Source organism: Callorhinus ursinus, unplaced genomic scaffold, assembly GCF_003265705.2.
Source record: "Callorhinus ursinus isolate GAN/ISIS: 27379988/994484 unplaced genomic scaffold, GSC_fseal_2.0 scaffold41, whole genome shotgun sequence".
NCBI classification, from domain to species: Eukaryota; Metazoa; Chordata; class Mammalia; order Carnivora; family Otariidae; genus Callorhinus; species Callorhinus ursinus.
The window spans coordinates 424520-440858 of record NW_027397103.1 but is presented as its reverse complement, the minus strand read 5'-3'; the positions used below and the strand labels follow the sequence as shown (position 1 = coordinate 440858).

The window sequence follows — 16339 nt, the reverse complement described above, 5'->3', positions numbered from 1 at the left end:
GGATCCCACTTTCTCTTTTTTATCCTCTTATTTGCCATGTTGAGTGGCAGGCCATAGCCAGTCCCCCGAGTGGAAGGCCCAGTGGGGAGCTAAGAGCTGTCAGTGGCCATCCATCAGGTAGAACTGACCCGCCTGGTCTCCTGCTCTCTCCTAGCCTTAATGAGTCCATGCCCTTGATCACCAAGCAGCTGCAGTTCCTGTGGGGCGTGCCTCTGATCCGGATCTTCTTCTGTGACATCCTGAGCAAGAAGCTGCTGGAGAACCAGGAGCCAGCCCACGTGCAGCCAGCATCCCCCCAGAATGTGCTTCCCGTGAAGAGTGAGTTGCTGGGGCAGGCGGAGCCCAGGGCTCTGCTTGGCTCCATTGCAGCTCCTGCGGTCCATGCGGGCCTGCTCCCCTCCACTTCTGTGACACTCAAGCTTCTCCCACACCGGCTATAAGACTGCTCCAACCAAGTTCACATTTAGCAAAAGAGCAACAGAAAACCCTTAGGGATGGAAAACAAGGGAAACCTAAGTGGGTGAACCAGACCAAGACCGTGTGTAGAGATTATGGATTCCCTAAGGGCTACAGTGGGGCTCTCTGAACTTTCATTTGGCTCTGATTTTCTAGTAGCTAGAATGAAAGGGGGTTTGTGGATCTTTTCTTACTCATTAACACGAAGAAGGAAGGCCCATTTCTTAGGGGAAGTCGAGCCTTTCTGAGCCCCTAATCATAAAAATCTCCCACGTGTACACAGAGGACGCTGGGTCACTGACCAGGCCACCCCCACATTGCCCCTTTTGCTTAGTCATAGGTTTGCTTAGTCAAAAGTTCCTTGTTACCCTCTCTGAGAAAAGTTCAGGAAATGCCGCTAACACAATTCAGTGGAGTCACCTGCCTGTGGCAGATTTCCAGGTTCGGGGTGACTTTTCTTCTGCCATCTAGCGTGGCGTGGAGCCCCATCATGCAGCTGTCCATGGGCAGGGGCTCAGTGTCCCTTCAGCAGGATGGAAATGTAAACAGGAAGGTCTAAAACTAAAGTCAAGTACAACCCAAACCACGTATCATTACTTGAGGTTGATGCTGCTTCCCTCTGAAAGCACAGAGAGCCAGGAATCATCCAGGCCCCCCACCTTCGCCTGTCTTCCCCTAATGTAGTCCTCCGGATTTTTACCCTGTGGGTTCTGAAGTCTGGTGGCCTGGTAAAAGAATCCCCTGTAGGAGTCAAATAGGCCTGGCTTGGTGTGAGATATTTTCTGATGTGAAGAGGTCTCTGGGTTGCACCTAAAAGCCTATTGTTAATGCTTTTCTAATTTATCCCAAAGAGATGACTTGAGTCAGAGCAGCCACCCCACTGTCCAGCCCTGGCTGTAAATCAGGCACTTTATTGAAATGCTCTTTACAGAGGAAAACCGGGCAGATGACTGAACGTCTGCTCACCCATTCCTTCTCCTCTCCATGCCAGATCTCCTGAAGCGAGCGTTTCAGAAGTCTGCATCCGTTCGGAATATTCTCAGGCCTGTTGGGGGTAAGCGTGTGGACTCTGCGGAGGTCCAGAAGGTCTGCAACATCTGTGTCCTCTACCAGACCTCGCTGACGACTCTGACCCAGATCCGGCTGCAGATACTCACAGGTTCGGAGTCCTGAGGTGGCATCTTCCATCTCTGACATTTGGTGGATGATTTTTCTTAGAAAAAGTTGATTTTCTTCTGGCTTTCTTGACTCAGAAGATACGTTTTGAAGGGGAAGGTATTTTTGAGCTCTTCTTCTTAGAGGTTGATACACCTCAGTTAAATGGCTCACACTGACCTCAGTCCTAGCGCTGCCAGTTCGTTCCTGTGACCTGGCTTTTATTTCCATTATGGAGTACAATTTGCCTTCGAAAGTTATTACTTTTTCTGAATAGAAAACTAGAAAAGACAGGAAAAAAGAAAACTTAGACAGTATTTAATCCTATAGTCCAAGGATAACCCCCTGTGCCTGAGTGTACCACATTTATATATATGTATGTTTATATTGAAATACATAGTTTTACCCTTCCCTTTCTGTTCATCACTTTAGAAGCACCTTATCATCGTCAACCATTCTTCCAAAATTTCATTTCTGTTGACCGCATAGTATCTCATCACACAGATGTGCCCAACGTTTTCCTTTTTAGCCGAGCAAGGAAGAAAGTCGTGTGTGCCGTGAACACGGGGCTTGGGCATTTGGGGCTTCCCACTGCCGTGCAGGACTTGTTCATATGAATTGGTGTGATGAGGACAGAAAGTCTGTAGGCCATGAAGCTGTTGACTGCATAAAGGGTTAAGAACGTTTCTGTTTCATTTTACTTTTTTTTTTTTTTAATTATAAATTGCCACTGCTTCTCTCTTTCACACATATTTATTCATCTTCAGACGTTAACAGAGCACCTGTCTGTGCCAGGCCGTGGGGGTGAAGAGGTGACCAAGGCGGCCAGGGTCCCTTTCCCAAGAGGATTCTAAGAGTAGGGAGGCAAGCTGTAGGCAAGGGGAAAGCGTATTTACTGTCATGATGGGCTCTGTGGCCGCGGAAGTAAGGAGACGGTGTGGGCTTGGACCGGGGCGGGCTTTCCCAGCCTCAGCACTGCTGAACTCTCGGGCCCGATAATTCTTTGTTGTGGAGTCCATCTTGTCCGCTGTAGGACGGTTAGCAGCCCTGGCCCCCACCCCAACGTGCCAGTCGGGCTGCCCCCTCCCCGGCTGTGCCAGCCCTGCGTGTCTCTGGACACTGCCAGCTGCCGCCTGGGGCAGCACAGTCTCTGGCTGAACAGCACAGGACTGGTGTGCTGGCGGAGTGGGAGGCAGGGGCCTCTGTACATGTTTCAGAGGTCGCGTCTACAGGTCTTACGGGTACATTGGATTTGGAAGAGTGAAGGCTAAAGGCCTCAAAGGTGAAGCCAGAGTGTGTGGATGGTGGTACCATTTGCTGAGCTGGAGACAGCCAGCTGGGGGTGGGGCTTGTGGGGAACAGCGAGTTCTTTTTGGCTCTGATGAGTGAGGTGCCAAGCAGGCATGTGAGTATCCTGTGGGGGTACAGACAAAGGGGTGTCATGTAAAACTGTGGGCCCAGGGCAGGCTCCATCAGGAGAATGCAAAAGGAGGCAAACAGGGGTCTAGACCAAGCCTGGCACCCCAGCACCCGCTGTGAGGGTTTCAGAAGCATAGTGAGTGATGTGACTTTTATGGCCTATGCTCAGCTTTTTAAGGTGACCACAAATTCAGGCATCCCTGTTGTCCCAGTGAGAGCACCCAGAAAGAAGTTTTCTTGGCTAACTTGACAATACATCCTTTTAAGGAGATAAACTAGTCTAAAGTGTTTGTAGAATATTCGGTCTGTTCAGCTACAAGCAAAGCAGATTGTAGAAAATAATACACTTCTTTGCTCATGCTCCTCACATGCACTTGGTGGCCCAGAGCCACGTGCTGGCCCCTGACAGAGCTCTCCCGAGCCCTGCATCTTCGTTTCCCCTGGAGTTGCTGCAGATGCAGCCCTGGTTGAATCTGTGTCTGAGGCTGGAAGTGAGTATTCTCGTCCACACTGTGAGGACCATTCACATAATGTGAGAGTAGTTGCTCTTCCTAATTGTCCTGTGGGAGTACATTTGTGGTCTCCACAGTTTAACTACTCACTGTTTATCTCTTACTCTATTTTTAAATTGTGAGTGTTCTGCATTCTTCTTTCTTTTTTGGTCTCTGCATTCTAGAACCACATTCTGCTACCTTGAAAATGTGAGCTCAAACCTTTAGGAATAATAACTAAGTGGGCACTCCCGTTTCTTTGCCTCCTCTATGGCTCCTTCAGGCCGCCCTAGTCTAAGCATTTATAGCAGCATTGACTGTGTCATCCTGCCCCTGCTCCAGGCAAATATATCTTCCCCAAGCAGTTCTTTGTTCACAATTAAGTAATTCAGAATGCTCTGTAAAATGAGCGGTTTTATTATAAGGACTCAAATAGAAAGTGAAATAGGAAAAATTTGAGACATATGCCTTATTGTATATTCAGAGACACGTGGAACTTTAGAGCCAGGCTCTCTGAGTCAATAGCTGTATCAATAGACTTAAAATGTAACAGTGATGTAGTCTGTGTGTCTGAGGCCTTGAGGCCATCAGAGAGCAGAGCTAAAATGTCTTCTGCTTCACCCAGGGTTAAATGTTTGTGAGACACTTCACAGGATCTCCGCTACAGTCATTCATTGCTTTCCCATTTTTAGGAGAGAGAGAATAATAGAAGTAGAGGAGAGGAAATCTTTGATAAGTATAGGTGAGCCTGAAAGATGGTTTAAAGCAGGGTCTGCAAACTGCAGCCTGTGGGCCAAATGCGGCCCACCACTTGGTTTTGCAAATAAAGTCTTATTGGAATACAGTCCCATCCATTCATTTACGTATTGTCTATGGCTGCTTTTGTGCTACACTGGTAGCTTTCAGTAGTGTGACAGGGTGCTAAGCCAGGCCCACACAGCCTAAAAAAAATGCTTAGTCTCTGGCCGTTTCCAGGAAAAACTTGCTGATCCCTGATTTAAAATGTAAACACTGAGTCAAACAGATGTGGGTTCTCTTCTTAGCTCTGATACTTCTTGGCTGAGTGGTTTGGGGCTAATTACTTAACCTCTCCCTGCTTCAGTTTTTTAATCTTATAAAATAGAGGTAACATTGGGTTTCACAGGATAGAAAGGAGATAATGCATGCAGAGTACTTAGATTGACATCTGAAACTTGGAAAGCACCCATGAAATGTTAGCTATTACTGTGATTATTACTCTCATGGTGATAATGATTTTCTTAGTGATTGTGCCTTAGAAGGGTAAGCGTTTTGTTCCCCCAGTGGGTAGGAGAAACCGTGGGCCAGATGGAGCCCCCACCTGAAGCTTGGGTTTCTCTATCCTTTTCCAGGTCTCACTTACCTTGATGACCTGCTCCCCAAACTGTGGGCATTTATCTGTGAGCTGGGGCCCCACGGAGGGTTAAAGCTCTTCTTGGAGTGCCTCAACAATGACACTGAAGAGTCCAAGCAGCTCTTGGCCATGCTGATGCTGTTCTGTGACTGCTCCCGGCACCTCATCACGTAGGTTGACTACTGGGGGGCTCCATTCCTTTCCTCGAACGTGGAGAAGCCAAATCACAGTGCCGTAAGGAAGCTGCTGCTGATGTGATTACCACCATTGTTCGGACCCCTGTGGCAGGGTCATTAGGAAAATTAGACCAGAAAACATTTACAATACAAGGTGGGCGGCACGTAGTCGGGGTTCAGCAATTCTTAGTTCCCATCCTTCTAGGGGAGCTGGGTCAGTACCCTTTTGTGTGGGCTTTGGGGGTCTCCCAGTGCTGGGTTCAAGTCACACCTCCACCATTTACTCACTGGGTTAGGTAGTTACCTGGAAGATTCCAGAGCCAGGGAGCCAGGAGGCAGATCCTGGGTCGGCCACTTCCCGAGACACCTTGGGCAAGGGGGCCTCGCCTCTCTGAGCCTCCGTTTTCTCATCTGTAGATGGGAATAACAGTAGTACGTGCCTCTTGGCCATGTGGTAAGGATTAAAAGAGGTAATGCACACAAAGTGCTTGGCACAGTCCCTGGCACACAGGAAGGGTTGTGATGCTTATTATTATCAAACTGACCCTAGGCAAGTTGCTTAACCTCTCTGAGCTTCAGTTTCCTTATTCATCGAATGGGAATAATATTAGCAATCTGATAGGGAGTAAATGAGAAAAGGAATGTCACGTTCTCAGTACAGTGCCTGACACAGAGTCGGGTATTAGCAAATGTGAGTCCCATTCAGTTCCTTTGTTTTTTAAGCTTATGTGTCTACTTGTGTGTTTGGTATTTCTTTAAATCCATGTTTTCCCAAAGGTTGGTAAAGAATTATAAGAGAGAAGGGATCCCAGACAGTTATGTTCAGGGTAGAAGACACTGATTGGTAGGAGGGGATCAGGGATTGTAGGTGGCTAAGAATCATGGTGAGCAGTTGGAGGCGAGTGCAGGGCTCTGTGGCTGCCCCTGAAGACTCGCTGAATGGCTGGGTCCAAGGGTGAGCTGAGAGCGAGTTGCGCTCTAAAGCAAATGAAGCAGTCTTGGGAAATTTTCACATAGAGCTGTAACTTAAACGGTTCATTTACTCACATGTTGTTTCAGGCATCCATTCATTCCCTCCTAGATACTTCTTCTCATGCACCTACACTAATGATTGTCATAGATGCAGAGGAAGATTCCATGGCTCACCTCGGTGGACACAGACTCTCAGTCGAGATTCCTCGATCGTTAGGCATGAGTTCAGGCAGGAATTAAGAAGGGTGTCACAGTCGGAAACTTACGAATAAGAAAAATGTAAAGGGGAGCTTATTTTTTTCTTCTCTCAATTGTAGTTTTAAAATTTTTACTACGGACAATTGCAAATAAATAGAAAGTGGGGAGAATAGTAAAAGGAACCCCCATGAACCCATCCACAGTGGTCAGGACGCGGCCACCTCTGCTTTCCCTCCACCCCCACCGGCTCTCCCCTTCACGTTATCCTGAAGCAGATCCTACACATCCTATTGTGTTAGCTGTACATTTTATCTGAAAGATAAAGCTTATTTCTTGAGCTTATTTTTCTCTCATAAGAGGTAGAAATCTCCTATTTTTCCCCCTTTCCCCAGTGGGAAGTTGTGACTAATTTTCCATCTGATTTAGGATCCTTGACGACATTGAAGTTTATGAAGAACAGATTTCCTTCAAACTGGAAGAGCTGGTCACCATCTCCTCTTTCCTGAACTCCTTTGTGTTTAAGATGATCTGGGATGGACTCGTAGGTACGGTAAAGATGCCAGCTGTCATTTCAGTGATGCCACACGGGGAGGCCACGGTCTGTACCATCACCTGATTCTTAGCTTTATTGCCTGTCACAGTGAATTGGAAAGGCACATTTATTCACATAATTAGAAGTTTTACTTCTTCGCTCTCTGCATGGCCCCTTAAGGTAGCAATGTGGTTATGGCGGTCTTAGATCTCCCTTCAGCATGTATGTATACATGTGGAGGATTATTGATGCTGAGGATTTTGCCCTGCCTCTCCTTTTGCTCCTTTGAGTTGATTTCCATGACGTGTCAGGGCACACCTCAAATCAGAGTTCCCGTCCTGAAGTGCTCGCAAGTTGTTCAGTACAAAGCTCCTTACGTTAAAAAGATCTTTTGGATCACCTGCTGGGGGAGGCAGCGTGAGTGATTGTGTCTGGGGCACCCAGGTCCTGCAGACATTTAAGAAAGTACACAGGGCGCCTTTTATTCTCTTGGTTCCGCATGGAATCCAGAGTGAGGGAGATGTGGGGCTGGGTGACGGACGGAGACAAGAGGCTGCCCTCCTGGCCCCCCGCCGGCTCTGACCAGCTCCGCGTGTGTGGCTCCCCCGTTCGTTTGCCCTGCAGAGAACGCCAAGGGGGAGACTTTGGAGCTGTTCCAGTCCGTGCACGGGTGGCTGATGGTGCTGTATGAGCGGGACTGTCGGCGCCGCTTCGCCCCTGAGGACCACTGGCTGCGCAAGTGAGGAGCAGGGCGGGGAAGGGGGTTCACAGAAGCCAGAGTCCCCTCTGTCACTCTCTGCGCTCATGCTCTGGGGCCGGAGGGTGGTCATCCCTCCTGCGTCCCCTCTCCTTCTAGGAGGACAGACGCCCAGCAGTTGCATCCGTGAGGACGTGCAGATGCCGAGGGTGATGAGAGAACAGTAATGGTGACAGCGCCAGGTCCCATTTAGCAAATGGGAGGCAAGTTCTGGCTGAACTGTGCAGCAGCTTACGATAGTTCAGCGGTGGCTTTTCTCAGCAGAATGAACAGGACAAAAACGACAGCTAGGTTTTCCAGGGGTGGGGTGGGGAAATCCTCTTGCAACAACTAAACGTAAGATGTCTGCAATATTTTATCAATGACATGTCAACTCAGGTTGTGGCACTAGAGTGGGGTCTGGCAGACACTTCCGGGAAAGGGCGACAGTAAATATTTTAGGCTTTGCAGACCACACGGTCTGTTTTGCAAGTGCTCAACTGTGCCGTTGTAGTGTGAAAGCAGCCAGAGACCGTATGTAGTGATTGTGTTCCATGGAAATTGATTTACAGCAACGGTGGCAGGCTGTCGTTGGCCACCCCTGCACTAGAGAATGGTTTTCGTGTTGTAATAACCCCAAACCCATGCCTTTCTTCTGAAGGGATCTCAAGCCTAGTGTGCTCTTCCAAGAACTGGATAAGGACAGGAAACGGGCCCAGCTGATCCTGCAGTACATCCCTCACGTCATTCCCCACAAAAACGTGAGTTGCTCTCAGGGCCGGGCTCCTGTGAATTTTTCTGTCCCACCACATGGTACCTGATTTGCCCTCTTCGCTGTAGCAGTTGGAGAGAAAGAACTGAGCTCATTCACTCAGCAGTTGCGAACGGTGATTGGATCTCCTGCTACGTCAGGTGTTAAGCCAAGTACAGAGACTGAAGACAGTGGGAACTGGCAGTTCTGGCAGGTGGGGTGTGTGTTACAGGGATGGATGCTGCGCGGGCCCAGACAAGCGGACCTGACGCAGCTGGGAATAGGGGGAAGTGAATCAAGAGAAGCTTCTAGAGGCAAAAGCAGACAGTGGTTAAAGGCCTCGGGTGATTGAGAGTATGGTGCTCCTGGAGGGCTGGCCGTATGGTCTGGCTGTGGGGAATGTAAAGGAGAGCCAGGAAACTGAGGAGGTTTGTAGGAGTTGGAGTCAGAAGGACCTTGCGAACCAAGGGCAGGAGTGTGGATTTCAGTTGGAATCATTGAGTGTTTTCAGCTTCAGGGCCCCTGGTCAGAGCTATGCTTTAGAGAGTTCCTTCTGGCCATGGGATAGAGGCCTGGCTAGGGGCAGCGGTGTTAGAGGAGTGGAAAGACGATAGAATCATGAGAACGAAGACATTCAGAGGAGAAAGAGATGGATTTCAGGTGGTGGGTGTGTTTCTGGCTCGGGCTCCTGGGCACTTTTGGGAGTCATTTCCTGGGGTAGGAGCACAGGCAAAGGCAGGTCTGGAAGTGAGGTCAGCTTTGAGCAGGCAACAGGTGAGGTGTCTACGACTCCTCGAGGCCATTGGACGACGGAGCTGGAGAGAGGCTCCGCGTGTAGACAGTGCCCAAACCTGGCTGCATCCATGGCTGTGGACAGGGTGGTCAGGGAGCCAGATGGAGTAAGACGACCGGGGACCTGTCCTTTAGAGCGCCAGCACGAGGAGAGGACTAATCAGAGGAAGGAAACCAGCAACGTGGTGTCCCAGACTCAAGGGACGGGAGAGGCTCAGGAAGGGTCAGGTCCTGTGGGGAGAGTGTTGGGAAGCGAGGGTAGGCACCGGCCGCATCCCTGGTTTGTAGTGATGCTCCAGAAATGTCTGCTGGGCGCCGCAGCAATACGGGGCTCCTTCAGGTCTTCGTGCGCCTTTCTTTCCTTTCCTTCTTTTTTGACAAAAGACGTTCTTAGAAAAGAGCACAAGTCACATTTTTGTATATTGAACCTCATTTTTCAGAGATACTTACTCCTCATTGCTCTCTGATTTTGTTTTGACCTTGATGTTAATACTCGCAATTGTCATTCTTCTCCCTCAAGTAGCGATTCGCAGACGGATGAGTCTGTTTAAATTCTTGTTGCACTTGACAGCAGAGCCTCTCAGAAATGAAGGGATCTCATGGAGATGACTTAGTGAAACGAGCCCCTAACCCCCACCCCCAGAGGGAGCCCCTCCGACCATATCCCTGACCTTGCCTCAGATAGAGCCAGACGTGCTGTTGCTTTACTCTGCCCAGTGATGGAACGTTCTTCCTCACCTGAAACTGAGTGATTGCTCTGTACCTTCTACCCTTTGGTCCTTGAACAGCCACAGACAGTGGAATCTCTAAATCTTCTGGGATGCGCAGATGACTCTCACACAGCACCTCGCCCTGGGCCTGCGTGCCTGCAAAATCAGCCCTGGACCGTGGCGTCCCCATATCGCACGGCCTGGGATCTCTGCTCCGTCTCTGCAGTTCACAGACGGCGTGCCCGGGTGGCCCTGGGTTGTCACAGGATATTTTAAGCTTTTGAGAGGAGCACAATGAAATCTGTTGGCCACTCTGTGAAGTACCAGCTCAAGCTCACGATGTCAGCATTCCTCTTGAGGATGTCCTATTTGCTAAGCTGGGTTTTAAAGAAGTTTTTTAATTTCAACGTACGTGTATTTTTAAAATAGAGCTACTAAGCCCTTAGCACGCAAATATTTATTTTTTTTTTAAGATTTTATTTATTCATTTGAGAGAGAGAAAACACAAGCAGGGGGAGAAGGAGCAGAGAGGGAGAGGGAGAAGCAGGCTCCCCACTGAGCAGGGAGCCCGATGTGGGGCTTGATCCTAGGTCTCTGAGATCATGACCTGAGCCAAAGGCAGACGCTTAACCGACTAAGCCACCCAGGTGACCATGCACACAAATACTTACCAAGTGGTTTAGGACCCTAGCCACCTTGTAAATGGCGCTGTATTTCTTTTGACCTAGGAGTGCTGCGAAAGTCCTTCCTGAGCCTTTAGGGGTGCTGAGAACAAGAAGCCTGGGAACCTCTGAGATTAGTTGGCATGACGTGGGGGCTCTAATCTAATCCTTGCTGTGTTTTTCTTCGGGGAATTTTGCTGAAGATTGCCATCAAGGCTTTTGTTACTTGGTTCATGAAGTCTCTCTTTCCTATCTCTTGGGGACCCTTCCTGGCCCCTGGCCCCTGTCCTGATCCTGTGATGGCCCCGGCAGGTCCGGGAGGGCATCTGCGGCTCAGTGTGTCGGGGTGGCAAGGGCTCTGTTCCATCCTGACGTGTCATGTGCTGCCCTCGCTCTGACGCGTCTTGCTGGAATGCACAGGGTGATAGGGTCTCTGTAGTCCTGCCTGCTCTCTTGCGTCTGTCACTATGGCATTGGCTCTAAACGCCAAAACTCTCCCTGTTCTTGACCTCACTCAGGTGGGCGGCTCACAACACTGTCCTTCCCACCCTTAATGTTTCTAAAGGCCTCAACTCTGCCTGGTTCACACAGCACTTCACTCTCCGTGCTGTCTTACGTAGTTTGTACCAATCTGGGTGCGACTGGGACTCGAGGCCTTTCTCTCTTGTTTGGGCCTGGAAGGCCTGGCACCCTGTGAGGTAGGCAGGGGCTGTGTGGTGTGGTGGTCTGTGTGTGGGTCCTGGGTTTGAATCTGTCCCCTCTGTCCACCAGCTGTGGGACCTTGGGTGAGTCACTTTCTTCATCTGCACAGTGGAGACACGGGTCCTTTCCCAGATGTCTTCTGTGGTCGCTGAGGCCTCTCAGCCCCTTGAGCACTGCTTACAGTTGCCCCAGTCCGTCTTCCACACCCCATGGAAATCAGGGCTTCATCCTGGGATTCCTGGGAGGCGGGCATTCCCTCAGCCCCCTCTGTACTTCCACTTCTGTGTATGAGGTCTCTGCCCCATACCGGATCCACCCAGATGGGAAGCTTTTCTTCTGCCTCGTGTGCAGGTGATCGTGCTAAAGATTTGAGGTCAGAAGAAGCCGTTGTGCGCCATAGCCCACACAAATGAAAGACCTGTTCTGGAAGTCGGCAGTCCCCCTGCACAGACAGGATAGTCGAAGGTGCCCTTCACCCGCATCACGGCCGCCGTCCCTGATGCTCAGTCTGTTCTTCCCCTCTGTGTTGTCCTAGAACCCCCAGAGCTTCTGGTACTACTCAGAGCACTGCAGTCCTTGTTTCTAGACTTGCCGACCAGCCACATTAAGCTGCCCCGCTGAGAAGTAGCCCCTCTGCCAAATACGTTCCTCCTCAGGAGGCCATTGGCAATTGCTTTTCCTGTTACAGCTGTATTTACTTCATAGCCAATTAAATGATCAAATGTGAATGCACTAACCTCCCCTGTGTATAGTTAACCCTTATTACCATTGTTATTGTTCTGACTGTCCTTGTTTGTATTTAACAAAGCTTTTGACTTTGGTGGGGATTCTCATTTTTAAGAAAACAGCAGTGGTTGGATTTATTTTTTTCATTCAGCTGATGTCATCTGAGTGCTTGTACAGCAGTGATTCTCAAACCCAGGCTGGGGCAGGGGGTCGTGCTCTCCTAAAAGGGGCTTATCAGAATCTTGACCATGCGGGGGGAGAGGGTTCCTCTCTAACAGTAATTGAGAAATGTTACTTGGCAGGGGTGGGGGGTGGGGCTTCGGTGTGCTTGAGGGCACAGAGGACGCAGATAAAAGGGACCTTTATTCTGTGAGATCATTTTTTAAAATTTCTGACCATGAAAAATACTATCTTTGAAATGTTTCTGTTTTGTAACTCATGACATTGATTTCCTTTAAAGCAGGCACAGCTATATAAGGCAGCCTCTAACCTGTCCTGACGCCAGGTTTTTATAGTGGTTTATCAACTGAACGAGAATGATTTTCTCCCAGACCATTGTAAAGTGCATTCTGGCTACAGCCAGACCGCTTTTTCTGGGACCTTTCTTCCTTGGCATGTATTCAGCTATAATTTCTAATTCCCCAGATTGTGTTGGGGAATGTCTGCAATTCTCCCAAGACACTTCTAACCTGCAGCGCATATCAGAGTGTCCTATTCTGTTTGCCTCTCAGATGACTTTTTTCACTAATCTTGTACACTGTGTCTTCGGGAATCATCGGTTGTTGACCCAGTTTCTGGTCTCACCTTTGCTCATTTCAGAGAGTTCTCCTGTTTCGAAACATGGTCACCAAGGAGAAGGAGAAACTGGGGCTCGTGGAGACCAGCTCGGCCTCTCCGCACGTCACTCATATCACTATCCGACGGTCCCGGATGCTGGAGGTGAGAAGCCCATCGAAAAGAGGTGTACTCTGTGAAATGCTGGATTTTTAGTGGATGATCCATTACCTCCAACCATTCTTGTCAGTCCTTGATCTAATGGCACTGAAATCAAGGCTCAGGGTTGGAATGGGGCTGTTGGTCCCATCATGTGCTCTAAAGAGCCGCTCGATTAAACATGATCTCCGTGCTGGGGACCCATAGTGTGGTATTTCCCTGCCTTTTCCCCACCAGGGCCCCAGGGCTGGAACATCGAACACTTGGTGCTCTTTGCAGTGAGGACAAGGAGTGCTACGTGCAGGCATTCCCATGTCTGGGCAGACTCCCTTTGCCCTGGGAGACACTTTGCCCAGACTCCCAACTGTGAATGTGCAGACAGGAGTGTAGGTAGTAAGTTGACTGAGCCATACTGGGGGGTGCATTTACCGCAGAGCTAGGGGTTCTTCGTAGACAGGAAGTTAGGAGAAACAGTGGCCCACCTCAGCCAGCGTGACTGCTCTGTGGCAGCTTCATGTGAACAAGAGATAGATGTCTTTCCTCGGAACACTCTACCTCTGTATGTCAGAAAATTGTAATAACTTAATGTTTTTGTCAGGACATAATGCTGACGACAATCTGCTGGAACGTCGATATAGTAAATGTACGTGCCTATGAGGTCACCGTGTGCCGTACCCCCCATGGTTGTGCAGTGCAGAGCCTGCCCAAATGTGCTGAGCCTGCCCCAGGTCAAACTGGTGACTGAACCCCAAGTCCACATTCCCAGGAGAGGCTGGACTTGATATAGTTGCCCGGGCTTGCTCTTCAGACCTTCTCTCTGGCTCCAGCCACAGCCCCTGGCAAATTAGCATGTTCTGCGGTATAGGGCAGTCGTGGGATCCCGGCATGGCACATGGCCACATAGCCAGCCACCAGCAAATGGCACTGGCAGCAGCCCTTCCTCCCCACCCCCTCCCCCACATTTTCATTTCTCCCCCTTGGGGCATTCCTGCTCCTTCCTGCAGAGCTGCTTTTAGTTCCCCTGAACACTGGCGATTGACACTGGGGTCTGCTGGGGAGAGGCAGCGTGTGTTAGCCAGATGATGCTTCTGACATTCTTAAAAGTAGAAGAAACTTAAGTGCCTACAGGGACCCCCCCTGGTCATGGGAATGGGTCAAGCTGGCTGAGTATGTCCGCACAGGAGCGTCTTGTTTGCACGCGAAACAATAGGAATATTCTTCACTTCCGCTGCTCCCTCCTGCTCTTCTTGAAACACAGCCCTCAGCATAGATAACTCTGTAAGAAAAAGAGCCCCTCTCATGAGTGGGCAGATGACACCTGACATCCAGCCTCAGGGTTGGCGAGCAGTAGGGAGGGGTTGGCACCTCCTCTCCGTCCCACCTGACAACTTCTGTGTGTGAAATCAGGCTCCATTATGCTCTGGGTTTTTTTTGTTTTTTAAAGATTTTATTCATTTATTTGAGGCAAAAAGAACCCAAGTGGGGAGGGAGCATCAGAGGGGGAGGGAGAAGCAGACTCCCCACTGAGCAAGGAGCCTGACATGTGACTCAATCCCAGGACCCCCGGGATCATGACCTGGGCCGAAGGCAGATGCTTAACCAACTGAGCCACCCAGGCACCCTGCTCTGGGTTTTTAAGAGCAGGCCAGGGGGCTTTTATGTTGTGAATGACTGGGGTTTTGTGAAGTGTCTGGAAGGTTAGATGACCCAGCGAATCCATCCTGTGGGCCACCAGTCTGCAGGCTTTGCTTTGACTCAAAGAGGAAAAAGCTCAGTTGTATTTGGAAACACCCTTCTCCAGCATTTTCCTTCTTGGATCTGGAAGCTCCTCCCCTGTCACTTAGGGTCCCCAGTCCCTCTCAGACGTGGCCGGCACCAACAGGAAGGCTGTGGTGGTAGATACTGGTATGTGTCCTGAGAGTGAGGGAGTCCCCGGCTCCCTCCTTAAGTGTCATTGTTTGTGGGAGACTCACCACACGTCCTGGTTACCCCGGGCCTGCTGTGTCAAACACGGCTCTCAGGGTGTCACAGGAGGGGTGTCTGTCTTAGGTTCTTGGCCAAGCCCACTTTTCTTTTTCTATTCCATTAGAGTCTATCTTGTCATGACACAGATTACTGTTGTTCCTATTGAACTAGGAGGAGGAGAGGGTCACATACTCAGTCACCCTAGTTCTCATTACCTGCTAGCTTGGTTGTGAGGAGAGCCCAGTGGCATTTGCTTGATTTGGACACAAGGGGGCATCAAAAAGCTGATATTAGGCACACCTATGCTCCTCTGGCCTTTTATTCAGTCTCCTTTTCTGTGGTTTTATTGAAGATGGCGCTTCAGTATTCCCCTTGCAGGTGTTAGTCTGAAGTCTTGCAAGAAAGCTTCCCGTCACAGAGGGTTAAACTGGGGCTGGGACCCTAGCATCTCAGGTCTGGAAGGAACCATAAGACATCCTCTGCCCAGCCCTGTCCCTTCGGTCAAAGGCGGAACTGAGGCCAGAGAAGTTAAGATTCACAGTCACGTTCACTCGGGTCTCAGTGGGAGAGCTGGGCTCTCATCCCCAGGTCAGAGTCCTCTGCCTCTGCTGTTTGAGCTGCAGTGGGGAAGAGGGATACCCTCCTCCCACTCACCTTCCAGAAGGAAGGACACCGATCCAGTTCTTGTGTAGTGATGCTTGTGCCCAGTGGGCGCAGCAGGCAGTTTGTCAGCGGAGGCAGCTGGCAAATTCTTCTCTCCAGCTCTTCGAAGAAAAGGCCAATGTGGGGCTGATAAAGAAAAAGCGAGATTCACCTCCAACGAACATTCCTTAAGCACCTGCCATGTGTGCGGCCGCATGCTAAGTGCTTGCACGTAACACCATCTCATTTAATCTGCGTGATCCTGGCACCCCTGCCAATGTGAAGTCAGCTTAGGGAGGCATCATTTCAGAGCAGAATGGAGGAAGTCCTGCAGGCAAGCAAGAACATGCTGGAATTCTCCACCCATCCTGGACTCTGTGCCAAGATAATTACCATAAATGTAGGCAGAATGACCATTCCGCTGCAGCTGCATGCTGACTTCCTGTGTTCCGCTGCTTTTCATCTCACTTGGTGGTTCTCAAACTTCCACTTCTCAGGTGCTTCTCAGGACTGCACACCCAAAGCCTCTGCCTTTCACAGATGGTTATTATTGGCTCTCTAACTTGGGAGCTTAACCCCAGAATAAGATCAGGAGCCACCAGGGGACAGTCCTTTGCATCACGAGGGAAATATGATCAGCAGGAAGGTGGCAAGAGTTCCCCAAAGCAGTTCTTACCAGTCTGGCCCCTGTGCTTTGTGACAAGGGCTGTCATTGGCAGGCAGGTGGCTGCTGTGGACATGGTCTGTCTCGTGTTAGCGGAATGTCTGATGGTACCATGGCTGTGACTGGGAGGGAGACCCGCAGGGTGGCCTCAGTAGGATATTGCAGTTGATTTGCCCCTTACACGACAGTATCTAAAGAGCGCGATTGTACCCCCAAGATGGGGCCCCGCGTATTGGACCAGAAGACTCCTCCCTGGTCGCGGTCTTGTTCAGCACTGCTTCTGGC

The 16339-nt window shown here is 50.0% G+C and overlaps 1 protein-coding gene across 9 annotated transcripts in view; it reads left to right on the top strand.

Annotated features, from left to right (window-relative positions):
- Window positions 1-16339, top strand: part of UBE3B (ubiquitin protein ligase E3B) — a 51909-nt gene that overhangs the window by 19891 nt on the left and 15679 nt on the right. For all 9 annotated transcript variants that reach the window (XM_025889301.1, XM_025889297.1, XM_025889299.1 and 6 more), the window contains 7 exons: window positions 155-318; window positions 1448-1615; window positions 4892-5063; window positions 6666-6784; window positions 7396-7510; window positions 8169-8268; window positions 12670-12789. In XM_025889301.1, the coding sequence (XP_025745086.1) occupies window positions 155-318; window positions 1448-1615; window positions 4892-5063; window positions 6666-6784; window positions 7396-7510; window positions 8169-8268; window positions 12670-12789 (958 nt within the window). The remainder of the gene's footprint in view (window positions 1-154; window positions 319-1447; window positions 1616-4891; window positions 5064-6665; window positions 6785-7395; window positions 7511-8168; window positions 8269-12669; window positions 12790-16339) is intronic.